Genomic DNA, 21,399 nt, shown 5'->3' with positions numbered 1-21,399 from the left:
TCTTGATGGAGGAGTAATGGCAATCGATGGCAAAAAAAAATGAACGCAGAACATTCATCTACATACTAAAATTAATTGCAAAACCAGAACATTCATCTACATAATCCCATAACAAAACAAGATTTACAATATATATTTTGAAAAAATTTAAAAATAAAAATAAAAATAAAGAAGCACAAGAAGATAGAAACAAAACAATGACAGTATAATGATACTCACATTAACATTAATCAAGTTACAACAAATTTAGTATCAAAATCTAACAGTCAAACTAAACTCAAATAACCAAATCTGTGTTCAAATATTATTATTTGAAAAAGAAAAAACCCTTGAGGTAAAGTTGAAATAGATAGAACAATGGGCACCTGCAGCACCCACATTGACGGTGAGTCCGAAACGGTGAGGGAGGGGCGACGCGATGAGACCCGTGACAAAGAGGGAAAGAAGCACGGCGAGATGCAGAAGCGCAGAGGCAAGAGGCAGAAAAGAGACAACACAATGGTGAGAGGAGAGGTTGAGTCGGCGAAGTTCCAAGTGAGGAATGCGGCTAACAATGGCGGCAAGGAGATTGAGGAAGGTTGGAGGCGAGACAGTGGTCTGACTTCTAAGAGAGAGAAGAAGAAGAAAAAAAAAGAAGAAAGAAAAAAGAAAGAAGGAAGAAGATCTGAAAAGAAGAAGAAGGGGGTTAAGGCACTGATGGAGGTGAAGAGAAAGGTCGAATGGTTTGGATAAATCTGAAATTTTCAAAAAGTACTAAGGATAAATTTGTCCAAAATTTTAGTTTAATTCGTATCTTAGGATGAAAATTCGTGTCTCATAATTTGGGAGAGACACAAAATACACGTATTATGTACTCTTGTGTGTAACCGTGTCTCTCTCTTTTATGTCTTACAAAACAAACATTGAACATGTGTTACCGTATCCATGTCTTTGATGGACATAAACAGTATAGTGATGTGAGATTGCATTCGTTTACGAGAACATAATAAGATAAGATAAAATATTAAGAGTAAGATATAAAAAATAGAAATATAAAAATTAATATTTTTATCTTTTTTTTAATAATAAACTAAAATAAATTATAAAAGTCAAATTTATTTTCATTAAGAAAATATAATAATAATAAAAATTATAATTATAAAATATTAAAATAATAAAAATAAAAAGTAAATTGTAATTTTTGTTAATATTTTTGTATCCCTATTTAAGTATTCTATTGTTTGTTTGATTTTGTATAGGCATTTTTCTTTCTTTTTATTTGTCTTATGCTATTTTTTTTTTTTTTGAAGTTCACCAAAAATCGAATTCTTGACTTTTCGAACATAAAACTCTAATACCATGTTATTAAACCACTTATATCATCAAAATTATTGTTCATTCTACAATGATTATCAAAAGATTTATCGAAAAAAAAATCGACAGATTCTTTTCATTTTTAAATAATAATTACACTCATTTATTATTATCGAATTTAGTGGCTTAAAAAATTGATGCTAATATGGCACAAAGAATAAACTTAGTACGAAAATTACTATTGCTTTTTCCCTATGGTAATATTTGCGAGACAATCATATAACGATATTACCATCAAATTAATTCGACAATAATTTGCATTGGATAAAGAAAAATTGATGTTTATAATTTTTCATAAGATTTTTTTAATAGATTCAATCTTACAAAAAAATTGACAATATTAAAATTATCGTTGAATTTTTATAAGAAATCTGACAGTAATTCTAACTATATTATGTGAGTTTTTTCGTAATGTATAATCCGACGACGTTAATCCTTTTAAGTAATTCCTTAGTTGAGTAAATATCCATAGTAGTTCCTCAGATTCACGCAATTACTCATAGTAATCCCTAAGATCCCGATTTTTCTATTGTAGTCCTTCAGATAGAGCTCCGAGCACTCAAACTAGTCCCTGGCCATATTTCAGGTGATGACTCATCACCGGAGCGCTCACGTGGCCTCGGATTGCCACGCTGGAGGGCTCCTAACGGCTAGCTGAGCTGGCTAAGTTCCAATTTTTACCCAGATTGGTCCCTCCTAGTATATCTAACCCTAAATCCCCAAATTCTCATACACCTCCCCTCTTCGTCTTGTTCACCTCTTCTTCTTCTTCTTTCATTCACTTCTTCCTGTTCATATACTCTCATCCGGGGGCTGCTACTCATGTCGATGATGGGTGGAGGTAGCACTGTAGGTGGAAGCTCTGTTCGTTCCCCATCTAGCTGGAACCGGACTAGAACGCAAACGAAGAGCAGAAGATCGGCCCCGCCAAAATGGTGCGGCTGTGGCTGTAGGCCAGTTCTCAGATGGTCTGGCACAGATTCGAATCCGAATAAACCATTCTATGGCTGCCCAAATTATAATGTAGGTTAGAATAATTACTTGTGTTGTTGTGGTTCTCCTCCCCTGACTGTTCTTGTGTTGTTATGATTCTCCTCCCCTAATTGTTCTTGTGTTATTCCTCCCCTGACTATTCTTGTGTTGTTCCTCTCTAAACTGTGATCCTTTATTGGTTACAGACAAGTGGGAAGAGATGGTGCGGGCTTTTTGTGTGGGCAGATTCTGTGAAGGAGGAACAGGTTGAAAAGTCAGAATCGTGTGGTGATGAAGTGAAGATCAACTTTGATTGGAGGCTTCGAAGGTTGGAGGAGGATGTCCAGATGCAAAAAGTGATTACCCAGTTGTTAGTGTTAGCTGTGTGTGTATTGACAGTGTTGTTGGTGATCCTGTATTGTAAATGATGAATGAATTGGTGGTTTTGGGTTCCTTGTTATCAATAGTTGTAAAAATATGCTTCTTGATGGAATGAAAAGTGTTGTTAACTATGAAATTGTTGTTAAAATAAATTCCATTGTTTATGAAAAAAATAAGGAAACTGCTTCTTGAATGGTAAACCTCATAGCATAGTATATTAACATAAATTCCATTGTTTATAAAAAAATAACAAAAGTTGACTGTAAAAGGTAGCCTAGAAACCATTATGCTGCTATCTGTAGTTTCATCAAAAGCAAGGCCAAGGCATACCAAAAAAGCCTTTGGATCACAGTTCACCATCTAGTCATTATGCAATGAAAAAGACTAATAACACAAAACAAAACAGAAACTCCTAAGTATATATATTTAAAGTGTTCAATTCTTCTTTCTTGGGGGCTTAAATCCTGGCGTTGGAATGAACTGCATCAAGTTGGCAAACTTTGAAGATGTTGCTGAAGATGCACCCTGCAAGGGATTCATTTTTGGTGCAATTGGCGGCAGAGAGGATCATCTTCTTGGTGACAGCTTCAAAGGTCTTTTCGATCCAGGATCCTATAGGAGAAATAAGTGGCATTAAGTATTATTTATGCATGAAAATAATAACATAGTCACATGTAATATTTTAGTTACCTTTTCAGAATCCTCTTGCTCAGAAGCAAAAGGCTGAGTTAAGTCGATCTCCTGCTGAACAGGTTGCTCAGGCACAGGATGTACTTCTTCATTTTTCTTCTTCTCAGCTGCCTCGGCCGCAGCGGCAGCGGCTGCTGTAGCAGCAGCAGCAGTAGCAGCATCAGCATCTCTCTTCTTTTTGTAGCCTCTCTTCGTATGACCCTTTTCACCACAGTAACTGCATGTAAAGGCACCCAGCTTTCTCTTTAGGTGTACACCGTCTGCAGTGTTGCCCGAGAGTTTTGGGTCAACTTTAGGCTTCTTAGTTCCAAAACCACTCTTCTCGTCCGCATCCATCCTCCTCTTCATCTTTAGTTTTCCAGGTTTTGACTTGATTTTAGGAGCATGTGGCCTGTTACAGTCCTCTGCTTTTTCCCACATTGGTTGACCCAGAATTGGATTAATGTGGTGGTTATAAGTTTTCCTGTATGAGTCCATGGTCAGCCATCTGTGACAGAAGTCTTCTGGCTGCTTATTCACACGAGAGAGGGCAGCACAAGCGTGCACACAAGGAATACCTGCAGGTGCCAAACAGTGACATGAACCATGATAATAGTTATGGTTGAAGAAAGTGAAATGCATAAAGACAATTAACTTACCCGTTAGCATCCAAAATTGGCATGTGCACAATCTTTTTTCTATGTCCACAACATGGTTAGTTGGATGTCCGTGAACCTCAAATTTTTCGTATCCGTTGTCCCCAGTCCAAATTGGCTTCCAATGCTTGGATTCTTTCCTAACCTTTTCTAGCCTGCTCTTTATAACAGGTGTGAGCTTCCCAGTGTGATTCTGCAGCTTTACCTTGTTTTTCGCTATGGTACGCATAACGAACATCCTTACTTCCTCCAGCAATGTTATGATGGGTTTGGCTCGTGCATCCTTGATCTTAGCATTGAACACTTCGCAAGCGTTGTTACAGATGCTATCCAACTTTAGCTTATAGATGAATAAGCTTCTGGTCCAAGCATCCATCGGCCACTTCTCCAAGTATGCCCAAGCATCCTCATTTAACCTTTTGATCTTCTCCATTCCATCCCTGAATTCTTGGTATGTTGTTGCCCTTGCACATTCCCACAGAAGTCCCCTTAGCTGTAAGTTTTTCCAATTCTTGTTGAAATTTTTTCATAAGTGCCAAACGCAGAAACGGTGATGCACATTAGGCATCACCGCTTTCACTGCTGATATCAGTCCCTGCCAGATTCAGTAAACATTATACACATTATACACACATAATGGTCCCTGACTTTATAATCGTGACACATAATAGTCCCTTACATTTGATTAATATCCCCATAATAGTCCCTACAATTGAAGGTCGTGACCCATACAATAGGAAGTATATAACATGCTTAATAGGACATCCAGCTTAATAAGACAACCAATAATTACAAGTTCTCCATATAATGCATACAAGCATAATGAAAGCATAACTTTTCAAGTAAGCATAACAGCTCAATGGTTTCCATATCAACTAACCATCATTATCCAATCATCTCACAATTAATGCAGATAGGAGCAACAGCAAAGTTCATGCCAAAATAACTAACCAACATACTAGAATGGAAGGACAATTCTTCAAGTCAGCATAACAGCAGAATTCTTTCCCTAATAACTAACTATCAATATCCAATGATCTCACAATTAATTCAAATAAGCATAACATCAAAATTCTTTCCCTAATAACTAACCATCAAAATCCAATGAAAACACAATTCTTCACAGTAAGCATAACAACACAATTCTTAATATAAGATCAAATAAAATCAAAGCAAGACAATCAAATAAAATCACACCTTTTGCATATCCGATATGAAGCACCAGTCATGATCTTTATAATGTCCCAAGTCCTGATGAAGTAACTCAAGAAATCATCTCCATGTCTCTGTGTTCTCCACTCTTACAATAGCCCAGGCTATGACATAGATATGATGATTTGCATCTAACCCCACGGCTGACAAAATCTGGCTACCAAACCGTGTCTTCAGGAAAGCACCATCCAGACCTATCAAAGGACGGCAACCAGCCTTGAACCCATTTTTGCAGCCACTAAAGCATATATACATTCTATCAAAGGTAACTTCACCATCTGGTTGGGGGGTGGTGCATATTTGTACAGTGGAACCGGAATTAGTTTTCAACAGCGTCATACCATAATCCCTAACCATCCTATATTGCTCTTTCTCATCCCCATACACTACACTTCTTGCATCCATTAATGCCCTGGATATTGAGTTTTTATTCAGTGTCAAGTCAAACCGTGTCTTGAAGTAAGTTGTAGTCTCGCAGTGTCTAAAATTTGGATACTTTCTCACCTTCTTCACAAGCTTGCTGCATACCCAATTCCTGTTGACAGCCCTATTCTTGTCCTCTCTTGGGCAAGTGTGGTCATCATTGAATGTCTTAATTTACCAACAGGTGTCTTCATGGTCTCTTGATGCATAAGCCACCCATGGGCACTCTTCGACCTTACACACCGCCCTGCACCTAATGTTATCATTTTTCACTATCTTTATGCTTCTACCCTCTTGGATTGTATATTCTCTCACAACTTTTCTAAATTCCCATTTAGTTCCGAACTTCATGCCTACCTCAAGGTGCAGCTCTCCAAACCTTGCACCCTCCCTAAACAGCGGACTTGCCTCTTCAGATTCATTTCCTTCCTCCAGCTCATCTTCTGAGTTTGGAGGCGTCTTCATCTCCTCCGAGTGCCAAGAATTAGTGCCATCTGAGTCAACACCTGGGTCTAGTCCATCCTCTACCCCTTCATGAACACAACCAACAAACCCAAGGTCAACTTCAGCGTCGCTCACCTCCTCCACCAGACCATCGTCTTCATGTAATATCTTCTCCTTCCCTTTATCTAGTGGATTAATATTTCTCTTACCAACCGCTGCATGTGTCATGTTTCTCCTAATCCTACTCCCAGTTTTAGGATCATTCCTTGTAGCCTCAGAATCAGAGGAACTACCCTCATCCGGACCTGACTTAAACATGCTATCCTCTTCACTGTCAGAGGAGTCAGAAGATACATCAAAGAGAACTTTATTGTTAAACACCTTGCTACTAAATCCTCTAGCAGCAGACCGTGTATAGGGTCTCCTGAAAATACTTGGTCTCTTGGACAGTTTCTGCTTGTTGCTCTTATCTGATTTAGTACTCTGACTGGGCTTCGTGGGCTCGCTGATTTTGGTGGGCTTGGTGAGCTTCGTGAGCTTGGTGGGTTTGGTGGGCTTGGTGGGCTTGGTGGCTTTTGGGGAGATGGTCTTCTTGAGAGGTTTGGTTGTCTTGGAAGGATTAGCAGTTTTGGAGTGTGATGGTTGTGATTGCAGTGGAGATGTTTTGTTTTTTTTTTTGGACTGGATTTGCAAGAAGTATTGGGTACAACCTTAGGGATAGGAGCAACTATGAGTGCATGAGTCTGTGTAAGTGGGAGACTCACATCAGTATCTGTACCTGCATTACACCCCCTCTCCACCATGATCATCCAAGTACACAACTGTGTTATCTCCCTCTAACACCTCCGGCACTGACACTGTATGCTCGAAATATATATCAATCAATCCCTCATTTGTCCTAGCACAATTCACCATCTCTCTTATCTCTTTGTCACTGTTTACATTTCTCAACCCATAATCCAAGCTTTTTCCAGGAACATGCCACCAGCACTGCTTTATGTCATTGTACCCAAGCTCCTTGTGGTAGTTTCGTATGTAGAAGACATCTAGAGTATCAGTGTCTAGATCACCTAAACAAGCCTTGTTGTCCGGAGAATATATCATAATCCCTTCTGCATTTTTTTTGAAGTCACCCCCATGATAAAACATGATGTCCAACTTCTCCTCCATCTGCAAGAAATTTAAAATTTTTACAATATACAAGGAGAATTTGAAAGCCTACTCATGCATTAAAAAGGAAAAATAATCACCACAAGAAAACATACTTTTTCAAACCTCCATACATCTCCCTGTTTCATCTCTGTTTCATTCGGGTATTATAGCAACCCCATAAACTCCAGTCAAGATTCAAACCCTAGACACTATAATGCCACCAAAACTCCAGAATCTCAACTACACTGACCAATGCTATCATCAACCAACACTGTATTCAAAATGCAAAGTAAAAAAAAAAGAAAGTTACCTTGAGTCCGATCACAACGTCAGAACCTCGTCTTTGTGGTGAAGGAAGGGAAGGGAAGAGCGATAACAACTTCTGATCAGATGACTTCTTCTCTCAAACTTTCGTAAACCCAACAAATATAACCCTATGGCTACGCCATTGATGGGGAGATGAAGAAGAAGTGAGAGGGTGGAAGAAGAAGAGACGAAGTGTTTGTGTTGGGGGAGAAAACTGTTTTTCATAATGAGTAACAACTATACGACGTCGTTTTTGGCTTTCAAGGGCGCCAAACTCAAAACAACGTCGTTTTGGACACGTCCCACATGGCAATCCGAGGCCACGTCAGCACTCCGGTGCTGAGTCATCACCTGAAATATGGTCAGGAACTAGTTTGAGTGCTTGAAGCTCTATCTGGAGGACTACAATAAGAAAATCGGGATCTTAGGGATTACTATGAGTAATTACGTGAATCTCAAGGACTATTATGGGTATTTACTCGTCCTTAGTTTCTATCTCCTCCACTTGTTTTTGTTTGTTCGATAAGTAGTTTTTAGCTTTGGGATTGTTAGTCTCTATTGCAATAGTAATCTTTGATTCTATGATACCGTTTTAATTTGTAGTTGATAAATTGAAAAAATTATATGTTTATATTTATTTGTAGTTTTAAAAAGTTAAAGTTGTTTTCAAAGTATCTAAAATAATTTTTTATAATTAATTTGCATTTGTTAAAATTAGAAAGTCAAATGTAACTCATATATTAATAAATATTTAAATTTATTCTTAGTTAAATTATTAACCTAAATTTCATTCATGATTGAAATTTTCCTTTTATTTATGTTTATTATGATCATTTAAAGTTTTAAAAATAATGATTTTACTGATGAGTATAATTGTTATTAGTTATATTTATTAAAAATTATTTTTAATTTAATTTTAGCAAATATAAGTACTATATTTTTAAAAATAAAAATTTAAAAGTAAACTTTGATAAACTATTAGTGAAGAATAAAAGTTTTGCTAAACCAAACTTTTTTTTTTCTGTTGTAGAAGTAGTTATAAATATAACTATTTTTATCCCAATTTCGTTAGATAATCAATAAAAATTGAGAACAACTAGGGAACCAAAAGCATATCAGCCAAAAATCAGCCAAAATGTGTTTAGGTTCCATGAAAAATCGGATTTTGGTTTGTGCTCCGTGATCTTAGGAATGGTTTTCAAACATATTATTCAAAAAGTGATTTTAATTAAACGATTTTGTTTACTTTTTGGCTGGTCACGTTTTGGTTCCATATACTTTTCCATAAAAATTTAACCAACAAGTTAATAAGTATTTTTGAATTGCACCTCATATATAATTAATAATTATTAATTATAATTATTTAAAGTTAGTTGATTAAAAGTTGTTCACCTAAATATATATATATATTTTTTTACCAAGCAGAAGATTAAATACTACTTAATTAGCTTGAGGCTTTTTTTTTTTTTGAATAAAAGAGTTCAACACAATAAATAAAGCAAAGAGAACAAATAAATAGAAAAATCGACGGACTAAAGCATAAACTATATAGCACAATTACATTATACCCACTGTCATTTTTTATATTGCCATCAGCTTAAGGCTTTATTATTATATACATACATAGGATATGAAGGGAGATTGAGTAGACAAAAAGAGTATAGAAAAATTATATCATTTAAGTTATAAGTAACGGATCTGAAGGTAGATTGAGTAGATGTAAGGAGTTAAGTGCATACCTCTCTTAGTATTGAAGTGCTGAGATCAAACTCCAATACCCTCTCTTCCATTTCACTATTCCACAACACCTTTCTTCACTTCAATCATCGAGCTGTGGCCGTTTATCTCATAACTAACTCCCTTCTTGCTGTCCAATACCGAATTGACACCTGGCACAACCGGCACCCCATTCTTCCATCAAAGCACGCCCCAAACAGTCTTCATCTGAAACAAATGGTTTGTATATGTAAGGATGCAACACAGTGAAGTTCCTCAAGGTGCTAAATTTGGTTCCACCGAAAATCAGAGATAGCGAAAGGGACGTGGTTAGGGAGAGAGTTAATTACGAACAATCATGTTGTAAGTTGAAGAGATTTGAATGGGCAACGAAAGTTGCGTGTTTTGATGATTCCCTTGGCAAATCCAGTAAGCGGTGGGGTTTCAAACAATTCATCAGAGTCGGCACAGAGGAATCTCCGGGGATATACAAGCTAGAGATCCTCACCTAAGTCACTGGTGAAAAGGGAATCATCGAAATTCGAAAGGGTTGGTTTGTAGGAAGAGTAAGTGTAGTGGGGTCCACAGTCATACCACAGAGCTTTTTCTTGAATATCAATGGCCAAGTTTAAGGTGTGCTGGGTTCCGATGCCTAGTGAAGCGTAGTATTGGCGTGTGGTTGGGTCCAGTTTTATGTAACCGCTCTTTCGTAAATCCTTCGTTGATGCTGCTGCAGATTGAGAAGAACAAAAGGGCTTTCAAGTTTGAAGTATAATGAGGAGCAAGAAATAATAGTGGAACACCCAAGAACTAGCCATTGCTGCAGTTGCAAAAATCCAATTCAATTTAATCCTTACCATTTTGATGGATTTAAATTAGATCTCAAAATTTATAATTTTAACTCACATTCATTTTTGAGCTAATTTTTTTGTAGTTCCAAAAATTTGTTGTTGTCGTCTTCATGTGAATGTTGGAGAGCCAATCAAACTTTTAAAAAGTCTAATAAATCTCAATCACATGAAAATTAAACGAAAAATTCAAATCTTGACAAATTATTAACATACAAAATTAACACATCATTCAAAAAAACTAACTCAAGAATTAACATAATCAGTTACTATTGTAAATTTTAAAAATCAAATTGGATTAATAGTAATTTTAGAAGTCAATTTGAGTATAACCTCAAATTTTAAGAACTCAATTGAGTATTAACTCAATTAATGTAATTTTTCCTCTGTTTTCTCTAAAAATGCTTTATATATATATATATATATATATATATATATATATATATATATATATATGAAAAACAAAAATTTTACCATATTTATAAGAAGTTAATACTTAATACTCAATTTGATTCCTGAAATTTAAGGTTGGATTCAAATTGACCCCTAAAATTATAATTGACTCAATTCGATCCCCAAAATTTATAATAGTAACTCACATTAGCCCCTAAGTTAATTTTCATAAATGATGTGTTAATTTTGCACGTTAACTTGCTAAGATTTGGACTCTTCACCTAGATTTCATATGACTAAGACCTATTAGACCTCCTAGAAACTTGATTGGCTCCACAACATCCTCGTGAAGATGATAATAACAAGTTAAATTTGAAAATTTTGCGGCTTTAGGAGTAACAATCAAGGTTTTGAAGCTCTAATAAATGTTAATTACATGGAACTTAGGTGAGAAATTCAAATCACAAAAAATTAATGTACTAAATCAACACGTTGTTAATAGAAATTAGTTCAAGGGTTAATGTGAGTTACGATTATAAATTTCAGGGTTTAACTTGGATCCATTGAAATTTTAAGGGTCAAATTGAATCTGGTTTTAAATTTCAGAGACTAAATTGAGTATTAAGTATTAACTCTACTTATAAGGGTAATTTTTTTGGTTATGGAAGTGAAAGTAGTGATATACCTTAACATTGTAATTTTTTTTGTTTTTCAAAATTATGGAAAGTACACAAATTAGAAGATCCGATTCTATACCTCAAATTTTTTAATTTTTTTAACACAAATCGGACGGTCCGATTTGTGTACCTCTAGAAATCGGACGGTCTGATTTCTGTACCTCTAATTAAACGGTTCCACATTTGAGAATAACACCCCAACAATCCACATTTTAAAAAAATACCATTACCACTCCAATATTAAAAATAAAAAATTCTACTTATAACATTAGTCATAAAATTAAATATTATATATTTATATATAAATATATATTATTTAATTCATTTTTAATATATATTTAATATTTATTATATATTTTATATAAATTATTAATTTAATAATTAATTTTTTTAATTTGTATACACGCAATATAATTAAAATTAGTCATTATATCAGTTATTATATGTGTTTAGATATATTAATTGTTATTTTTTAACAAAATAATTAGCTATTAAAATAATTAAATTTATTATAAAAATTAAATTTATAATAAACAAATAATTAAATTTACTTGTAATAATATAATTAGTTTTGTGTACATTATGACTGATCATTCATAACTAACTTTTAATTTACACATATACTATAATCTATTCTGTTAATTTGTGTTAGCAACATTGAAAAAAATATTCAAAGAAGATAAATTTTTAAAATTTATGAAAATTTTAGTTTTAAATAATAATAAGATATATTATTCATATATCACATTATAAATAAAATAAAAAATATATAATTATTTTATTAAATAGCCAATAGTTTTTACTTTTTAGCCAAAGAGAGATATCATATCTAGCTAGGCTTCTTTGATTTAAAAAAAAAAAATTTTATCTTTTATTTTTATTGTTTTAAATTCTAATAAGTTAAAATAAAGTGTGAATAATATTATTATATTTTTAATTTTTAATTAGTAGAATCAATTGAAAACAGAAAAAATTTAAATCAAAAGAACAAACAAAAACTTAAAATCAAATAAAATTTGTAAGATTTAACTATTTTGAATCTTAAAGATATACGTTTTAATAATGTAATAATATTAAAATTTAAATTTAATGCTGTTAATCGAAACATATTTTCGATTAAGGTGCGTTGATTCGAAGCAAAAAAGCAGTCGAAAATATAAGTAGTTGTCGAAAAAATGTACGTGCAGGTATTAGTTGAAGATACTTGACACGAGTTCGATTTTGAAATGCTCTAGTAAATCGGACGGGTCTAACTTGACAGATATTCAGGATAAGTAATCGAACAAGAAATTCGAATAAGTTGATCGAGTAGTTATGGTAATGGAGAAGTTAAAGGCTTTTATCACGCAAGGAAATCATGCGTAACGTTTATAGGCAAAAAACCGGAAACAGTTATCAAGGATATGCACTCAAGTCTGTGATTCTGTAATTAATTGTCAGTTACAAAAAGTATATTATAAATACTAGAAAGTTTGAGGGAATGAAGGTTGGAACTTTAACTCAAAAAAACACTCAAGCACACTCATATTCGAGAGAATTTCTGAGTCTGTGATTGCGTAACTTTTCTGTAGGGTTCCTTCCATGTTTTCATTCTTTTAATTTATCTTCTTGTAAACTTTATTTTTCAAGCAAATTTATGATCTTTCAAGTATCCTTTATCTTCAATGTCCAATTTACATTTCTGTATTTTAAGTTTTCATGTCAAAGTCTTTTGACCCAATCGAAGGCATTTTATTGCTTTCTTTTAATTTCAAACGCTATCCTTATTTCAGCACATTTTCTTTTCGAAAACTTTACTTTTTCGTTTCTTTTACGGATTTATAAATTTTAATTTATCTTTATTTCCAATATCCGTCTAATCGAAGACATTTTGATACACTTTTAAAAAATTAGTACCTACAAAAAGGAGTAAGTCTCACTCCTAGACTACTAGATATCAAACCATCATCAATTTGTTAAAAATCGATAAAATAAATACAAATATTCTTTTATAACATTTTAAAATATATTCTTAAAATACATATTAACAAAAGAGACGCACGTTTAATGAGATTAATTTTCTTGTTTAAAACTGATGGAGATCTGCGCAATACGCAGTTATTACCCGACACATCCCACATGTTGATGAGTTGATCTCTCGTTTTGCCCATATTTGACATGTGCTAATTATTTAGTTTTAAATATGTATAAAACAGCCATGCCTAAGATTCAGGTCTTGTTACTTAGCTAGCGTTTGTTTTGAGGTACTGAAAGAGAGACTGAGATTCAGTATCGTATTTGTTAGTTCAGAGATTGATATTAAAATTTTTGTCTCTGTCTCTAAAATTTCAGTATTTCAATACCTCCAAAAAATAGGGACACAAGAGACTGAAATTTTTAGAGATAGAGACTGAAACTTTAATAACATTTTATACCTAAAATATTTTTATTTCAATTAATTAATTCTAATTTTACCCATTATGCAAATTAAATTAGAGTTTTATTCTTGTTTCAATTCCTGTCTCTCATTTTATACCAAACAGAATACTGAGATTTATTTCAATCCCTGTCTCTTAGTCTTTGTCTCTCAGTCTCAGTCTTTCCGTCTCTGTCTCTCCACTAAATGCTACCTTAATTCCTATCTTATTTTGTACTGTTTATTAATATTAAAAATGATATCTACATCATTTTTAATTTTTTTTTTTGTATTTTTAATGATATAAAAATATATCTTTTATCTTTTAATAGAACAAATCATACCAAAATTGTACTAATAACATTCTTTCTACTAATATTATGTATACCGGAAGCAAGAAATTTTCATCATTTGGTGGCACATGAGACCGTTGCAAATAATCTTATATGTATATTCACTTATGCAAAGAATTTCAATTCATGGAGTGATCAGTTCACTTTTTTATTTAAATAGATGTTAAAATTTAAAATTTTTTATTATACTTATAATAATTTATTAAGATGACTTTTAATTAATTTTTTTAAATTAAAGGATAAGTTACTCCTTGTAACATATTCTTTTATTATTAAACAAAATAAAATGAAACTTTTATAACAAAAGTTACATCACTGATTTACGTAAAAAAATTTTAATTTCAATTTTTTCTCCCTCCAAAAATTGATTTAAGTAATGAATGCTGTAATTTAACCTTAATTTTTATTGACTTCATGTTTCACTATACTATCCATCGAATTGATGATAAGAATAATAAGATAAAATTGATAGCTATTGTGATTCACACACTATTCTCCGCTAATTAATAATATGATGAGTCCTAAGTAAAATAACTTATCACAAGATCACATATATTAAGATTTTGACGTGAAAGGATGAACTAATTAAATAGTCTAGTGATGAAGTAACTTACATCATATCTTTATTAATTTTAAATTTTTTAATAATTTTTATAATTTACAAAAAAAAGTTAGATCATGATTAATTAATTAAATTTACAAAATTTAGGTTAAATTAAAAGTTAAAATTAATCTATTAAAAGTGATGGAAGGAGAGTTCGGTTTTGAGAGGACATCTGGCTACAAAATGGTGCATTGAAATATATTTTTTTTAGACTTTTCTCGATTTCAAACCAACGAGGTTCTGTTATCGGGGATTGTGGTTTTTGGGATGGGTTAGAATGGATTTAGAATTTTCAATGGAGGAGGGAGTTGTTTCAATGGGAGTTGGAATTACTTAATCAGCTCCATGAAACTTTACAGTTGGTTGAGCTAACTACTGCGAGACAGGATCGAGTTATATGGAAGTTTGATAAAAAATGCATTTTTTCTATTAACAACTTTGTGCAGGTTATACAAGCAGACATGCTCCCGAAGGATATCACCAGTTATAGTTTCATTAGTATTATCTAGAGAGGTTATGCTCCACCAAGAATAGAATTATTTGTTTGGTTTGTATTGGTAGCAGTAGGGTAAACACTAAAAAGAGATTGTGTCGTCTAGGTGTTATTGTGCAGGAAGATAATCTTTGTGTATTGTGTAAAAAAGAGGAATAGCACATGTTTCTCTTGTTTATTAGTTGTGAGTATTCGTGATAGGTGTGGTGTGCTTGATTGTTTACGTCAGGTAGACTGTGGTCGATCCCAGAAAATATTAAGTAATACTTTGAGAGTTGGATTGAAGCTCCAAGAGGGAAGAGAAAGCACAAACAATGGTTGCTTAATTTCTTTGTTGTTATCTAGAATATTTGGCTCGAAAGAAATGACAGGATTTTTAAGAATAAGCACTTGGGTGTAGAGAATATCATCAACAGAACGGTGAACAGCTACCAAAAAAAGCAAGGTGTTGACTCCAATGATTATTGATGACTATGCCGGAGATGACTAAGATTTAGAACTGTACTTTTTTGTTCTATGTTCACGCACTCCACTTTGTTGTGTTGAGTTTTTACTTCAAAAAAAATTAAAATTAATTATAATAAGTCAACTAATTTTATTTTAATTAATAATAAAAAAATATGTCATAAGAGATAATTTACCCTCTAATTTAAAAAAGATCGAGTAGAATTTACCATTTATTAAACAATACCAAATTCAGATTTATACCAATTAGTCTTTAAAATTTTTTTTCACTAATGCAAGTTTCATGGCAGCTTCAAATATAGACTACTTCAATATATAATATTATTTATTTTCCTTGATACAAGAGTCATTCAATTAAGTTTAAAATATTGACAGTACGTCTAACATATCCATGTGACCATGCGTGTTCTTCATGTGATTACTTTCGGACTCATTTTGATAGGGATGACATTATAAAATACATAAGGCGACGATAGATTCAATTTTGTCCCTCTACTGCTCGCTCCATTTGTGTCGATGTCTTAAGTTTTAATTGATTTAATTCGATTCTTTAAATATTTTTTTTCTAGGCCAAATAAATTGATGGTCTTAGAGTGCTATAATTTATTTCACTACAATATTTTACAAACCCTAATTCTCTAGGTGTATATAATGGACAAATTTTATTATCCAATAAGAATATATAATGTTTTGATAATATATATAGTAAAAATATTTAATGTTTAATATTTTATTTTACAATCCAAAAGAAATAAATAATTGTGAGTTTGTAATCGTGCTTTCTTTTTCTTTTAATTCTTTTATTTTCTCTTTCTCTCTCTCTCTCTATATATATATATATATATATATATATATATATATATGTTTATTATAATATTTTATTCTAACAGATATGTTACAAAATCATATACACATATTGGTATATAATAACTAATACTTTACATTAATTAATAACGTGTTAAAATTGATCCTATAATATATTCCATCCATACCAATATTGTGTAAACTTTACTCTCGGCTGGGAATTAATTTCTTGTTAAAGATTTAGACTACAACTTTTGCTAAAAAAGAGAAAAAGATTTTTCATATGATTAAACAAAATTCTATGATTAGACAAGTTGGTTTCTCAAACTTTTTCTATTGAGTTATTCCTAAGTAATCTTTTAAATATTTTAGGTTTTTAAAGTTCGTGCACGAATATATATATCTGTAAGGTGAGTTATATAGCATTTTCAATTGGGAAAAAGAGATGCATTATGGAGCACTATACAACGAGTTGCAAGTGTAACTTATTTGTATATTTTTTTTTTAGGAATACTAGGGGCAGCAATTTTAGTGTTTTGTAATCATCAATTGGTTATCAATAGTATTTTTAATGGTGTGAGATTATATCTAATGGTGGGAGATTACTCACTTTTATTTTGATGATTAAGTGCTGGTCAAAAAACATAAAAATTACTAACCCCCTAAACTTTTCCTTTTTTTTTACGAGAAACGTTAGGACGACCAAATTTTATAATTTATAATCATTGGTTAATTATTATTAATATTTTTAATAATATAAAAATTATAACTAATGATATAAAATTATTTATTTATTTATTATTAATTAAGTACTAACTAAATTTTAACAAAAATATTAATTTTTTAAACTTTTTCTTTTCTTATTAGCGGTAACCAATAGGGCATCCAACTCTCAAGAAAAGCTCTTAATAATATTTAGGGTTTTTTACTTAAATAAATTGTTTGCATTTCAAAATTGCCTGATTCCCCTAAAACAGATTCTGCAACGTGATTATCCTTTTTGTATTATTATATAAATCGTCCTAGGGTGCAAAGGGTTATATAAAACATGAATCATCTCACCCTAGGACGATTAATGCATGAACTTGTGAGGCAAAGTAAGAGTAAATCGTGGCAGGGCTTCTTGGGTTAGAAGTAGAGCATAAATCGTCCCAGGGTAGTAGGTTTTACGTGTTAATGGGCTAAACCAAACTGGGCTGCCACGATTTATGTGTTATTGAGACCCTCAGGAGCCTGGGACGATTTATGTGTTACTTTGTAACACTCAAAGGGCTGTGACGATTTATGCCCAAGTTATAACCCTAAGGACTCAAGTTAACGGGTTAACGGTTCAACCGGAAATTCACCGGTTGAACCGATTGACCTGGTGCAATATAATTAAAAAATAAAATATATTAAAAATTTTCAAATTTAAAATTTAAATACATATTTTCACTAATAATCCAACTTCAACTTTTTAAAAAAAATTTGAAACTCAAGCGGTTCGGTCGAACAGGTCTTATCGAGTGATATCAGTTTAAACCATTTCATTCCGGGTTTGACCATATCCAACCGGTTCGTTCCCTCATTCGGTCAGATCATCAGATTGGAGGGAGGTCTTGGAGCCACCATATTTGACCGGAGAGGAAGTTTGGAGGGAGAACTGTTTTCGGGGGTGGGACCAGCCGGTGGCGGAGGTGCAGCTGGTGGTGGGCAGAGCCGTCTGAGTGGCACTGGGGGTGGTGGCAGTGGGCCGTCGGCGGCCGGTTGGTGGAGTTGGGGGATCTCACCGGCGGTGGTAATGGCCGCGAACCAAGGAGATATGTACCGCCTAAACGGCATTGCGCATGTTGCCGGATTTATCGATCAAGAGGTAAGATTTTAAATTTTCTAATGTTTTTAAATTTTGGATGATATAGTATGTTGGATGATATTGTATAGGGTGAATATGCATCTTAGAATATTTTTTTATTAAGACGTTGTCGGATACCATGTATAGTGATTTAGTTAGTTTTTGGTTTAGTATAAGATGTTAGAAATCAGTGTTCTTAATAGATTATGGAATTCGCTCATGATAGGGTGATGGTTCTGACGGTAGAATCCCATGAAATTTGCTGATTTTACTATTGAGTTCGGACCGGACTGGACCGAACCGAAACGGACCGAACAGGACTGGATCGAACCGGACCAGACCGAGCCGGTTCGAGAGAAAAACCGGGCAATGGGGTTCTGAGCCGGTCCAATCTGATGATCTGACCGGATGAGAAAACGAACCGGTTGGGTATGGTCAAACCCGGAATGAAATGGTTTAAACTGATATCACTCGATAAGACCGGTTCGACCGAACCGCTTGAGTTTCAAATTTTTTTAAAAAAGTTGAAGTTGGATTATTAGTGAAAATATGTATTTAAATTTTAAATTTGAAAATTTTTAATATATTTTATTTTTTAATTATATTACACCAGGTCAATCGGTTCAACCGGTGAATTTCCGGTTGAACCGTTAACCCGTTGACTTGAGTCCTTAGGGTTATAACTTGGGCATAAATCGTCCCAGCCCTTTGAGTGTTACAAAGTAACACATAAATCGTCCCAGGCTCCTGAGGGTCTCAATAACACATAAATCGTGGCAGCCCAGTTTGGTTTAGCCCATTAACACGTAAAACCTACTACCCTGGGACGATTTATGCTCTACTTCTAACCCAAGAAGCCCTGCCACGATTTACTCTTACTTTACCTCACAAGTTCATGCATTAATCGTCCTAGGGTGAGATGATTCATGTTTTATATAACCCTTTGCACCCTAGGACGATTTATATAATAATACAAAAAGGATAATCACGTTGCAGAATCTGTTTTAGGGGAATCAGGTAATTTTGAAATGCAAACAATTTATTTAAGTAAAAAACCCTAATATTTATAAATATCTGCATAAACTTTATAGGCTGTAGATGCCTAGATGGGACTATGAGGAGGAGGAATAATTTGGAATTTGAGGAAGATGATTATGTTTGGATAAAAAGGGAAAGCGTGGCTAATAGATTACGGCATAAATTAATAATAAAAAAATTGAAAATAAAAATAACTGATCAACTATAATTAACTAAAAGTTTTTAAAATTAACTTTATTTATATAATTTTTTTATATTTTGATTTTTAAAAATGTTTAGTAATTAAAATATATTAATCAAAAACAATAAAATTAAAATTTATTTTATTTAACATTTATTAAGTATTGTAATAATTAATAAATATTAAATAAAACAAATTTTAACTATTTTTTTTGTTTTTCTAATATTAACATAATTAAAAATTTCACAAAAAGTCTTATTAATTATTTTTTACAATTATCTTCTTAATAAGTTCTGCATGCTAGATAGATATAAGTAATTTTTTTTAATAAGCAAAGTAAAGAAAGTCAATTCTCACATGGCAAATAAAAGACAACCAATCTAACTTGATCATCATCTAGATTTGATTAAATTGATTCACATAATCTAGATTTGATTAAATTGATTAAGATATTTTTAATTTTTTATTATGAAAACACTGACTACTCAATCTAACTCAAGATGCACACACTTAACTAAATTGACTTATCTAGGACAAAATACTTTTATTGATTTAGAACACATCTCTTACAATTTAAAGTTATTAAAATTGAAAATGTACATACATCTCACATTCCTCTGTTCATTCAACTTGAACACTCACTGGCCAAAAGCCTTTAATTTATTCAATCCAACTTGCACACTGTACTCATTGCCTAATAAATAATAAAACTTAGATTCTGAGCTGGGAACACATTGCATTGTGAAGATGGAGTGAGTTACTGAAGCCAAGTTTATTAGAAACCAAATCAAACTCCAAAAGATTCTCCTCCAATTGATGCGCACCAATAACAACAGCAGTCATTGCATTCTTACCACCATCCACAACTGCCAAACATGCCACATTTTTCTTCACCAAAACCATTGAATTCCCACCGTATATTGTCCACTGCACCCCATTTCCAAGCACCAAATCGATCGTGGGAGCGTCAAACCCAGTCTTGGTCCTACCAAGACTCTTGAAATCGTAGCACGCTTCGAATGGCGCAATCGATTGCACCTTCTTCATCTTCTTATCCGAAGCCTGCTTCATGAACTCTCGCACTAGAGGTTTGTATATCGTACTATGCAACTTGGTGAATGGATCCATGGTGCTAAGTTTGGTACCACCGTTTCCCTTTTTGTCAATGGAAAAAAGAGGAGTCTTTAGGTTAAGAGCCTTGCCACCGATCTTGATCGATTTCACGTCTATGAAATACTCATAAGACGCTTCACCTTCGCTCGAGATCGGTGCAGTGCTAACTGGGTTAACAATAATACTTGTTCTTTGCATGATCTTTGAAACATCGACATTTTTTACCGTGGAACGCGGTGAAGCGCCAATGTAAAGATTCCCCAGTCCGTACTTGTTCGAGGACGTTAGGCAGAGTGAGAATCTTCTAGAAAGCTTGAAAAGAGAAGAGATCTGTGTTGGCAATGCGAGTTGTGTCCTCGCAAGGCCTATTATTCCTTTGGCGGAAGGCGGTAGGCCTTGCAGGACTCTGGACTCACCGGTGAACCCTTCTGAATCGGTACATCCGGTGAGCAAGCCAGAGACTTTGGTCCTGGCTATTGTCAACGCATCTTCACCGGTGTCTCCGGTGAAGATTGCGTTGGCAAAAGGGTTTAGTATATTGGCGCCACAGGTGTTGTTGGAGCAACCGGGTTTGAAAGGACCGTTGCAACCGCTACAGAATGAGCCAGAAGGGCATTGTTTGGAGTCGCAAGAGATGGGGTGGTAGGAGGAAGAGTTGTAGTGGGTGTTGCAGTCGTACCATACGATTGGGCCTCCAAGGTCAATGACTAGGTCCATGTTGTGACGTGGCGTTCCTATGCTAACTTGGGAGTAGAAGAGAAGGGTTTTTGGGTCTTTTCCAATGGGTAGGATGAAAGGGGAGAGTGAAAAGCAAGACATGGAAAGAAGGGCTATGGAGAGGAGGAAGACATGGGAGGAGGAAGAATGAGGAGCCATTTTTGTGAACTATGGCAATTGGAGATTTGTTGGATGAAGAATGC

The 21,399-nt window shown here is 33.6% G+C and overlaps 2 protein-coding genes and 1 pseudogene across 2 annotated transcripts; all 3 read right to left on the bottom strand.

The window, feature by feature from the left end:
* Positions 1-3,273: 3,273 nt before the first annotated feature.
* On the bottom strand, positions 3,274-4,464 carry LOC148566545 (uncharacterized). The gene is made up of 2 exons (XM_088483373.1): positions 3,397-4,464; positions 3,274-3,318 (listed from the first exon to the last, which is right to left on the bottom strand). The coding sequence occupies exons 1-2, from the start codon at positions 4,462-4,464 to the stop codon at positions 3,274-3,276; spliced, it is 1,113 nt and encodes a 370-aa protein (XP_088339499.1).
* Positions 4,465-4,591: 127 nt separating this feature from the next.
* On the bottom strand, positions 4,592-7,280 carry LOC148566544 (uncharacterized; annotated as a pseudogene).
* Positions 7,281-19,890: 12,610 nt separating this feature from the next.
* Positions 19,891-21,399, bottom strand: LOC107638592 (putative aspartic proteinase GIP2). The gene has a single exon (XM_016341929.3). It carries the CDS (start codon positions 21,353-21,355, stop codon positions 20,078-20,080), a length of 1,278 nt encoding a protein of 425 aa, XP_016197415.1. The 5' UTR covers positions 21,356-21,399; the 3' UTR covers positions 19,891-20,077.

This window comes from Arachis ipaensis, chromosome B4 (genome assembly GCF_059453495.1).
Source record: "Arachis ipaensis isolate K30076 ecotype BB chromosome B4, ASM5945349v1, whole genome shotgun sequence".
Lineage (NCBI taxonomy): Eukaryota > Viridiplantae > Streptophyta > Magnoliopsida > Fabales > Fabaceae > Arachis > Arachis ipaensis.
This window is presented reverse-complemented; position numbering and strand designations above follow the sequence as displayed.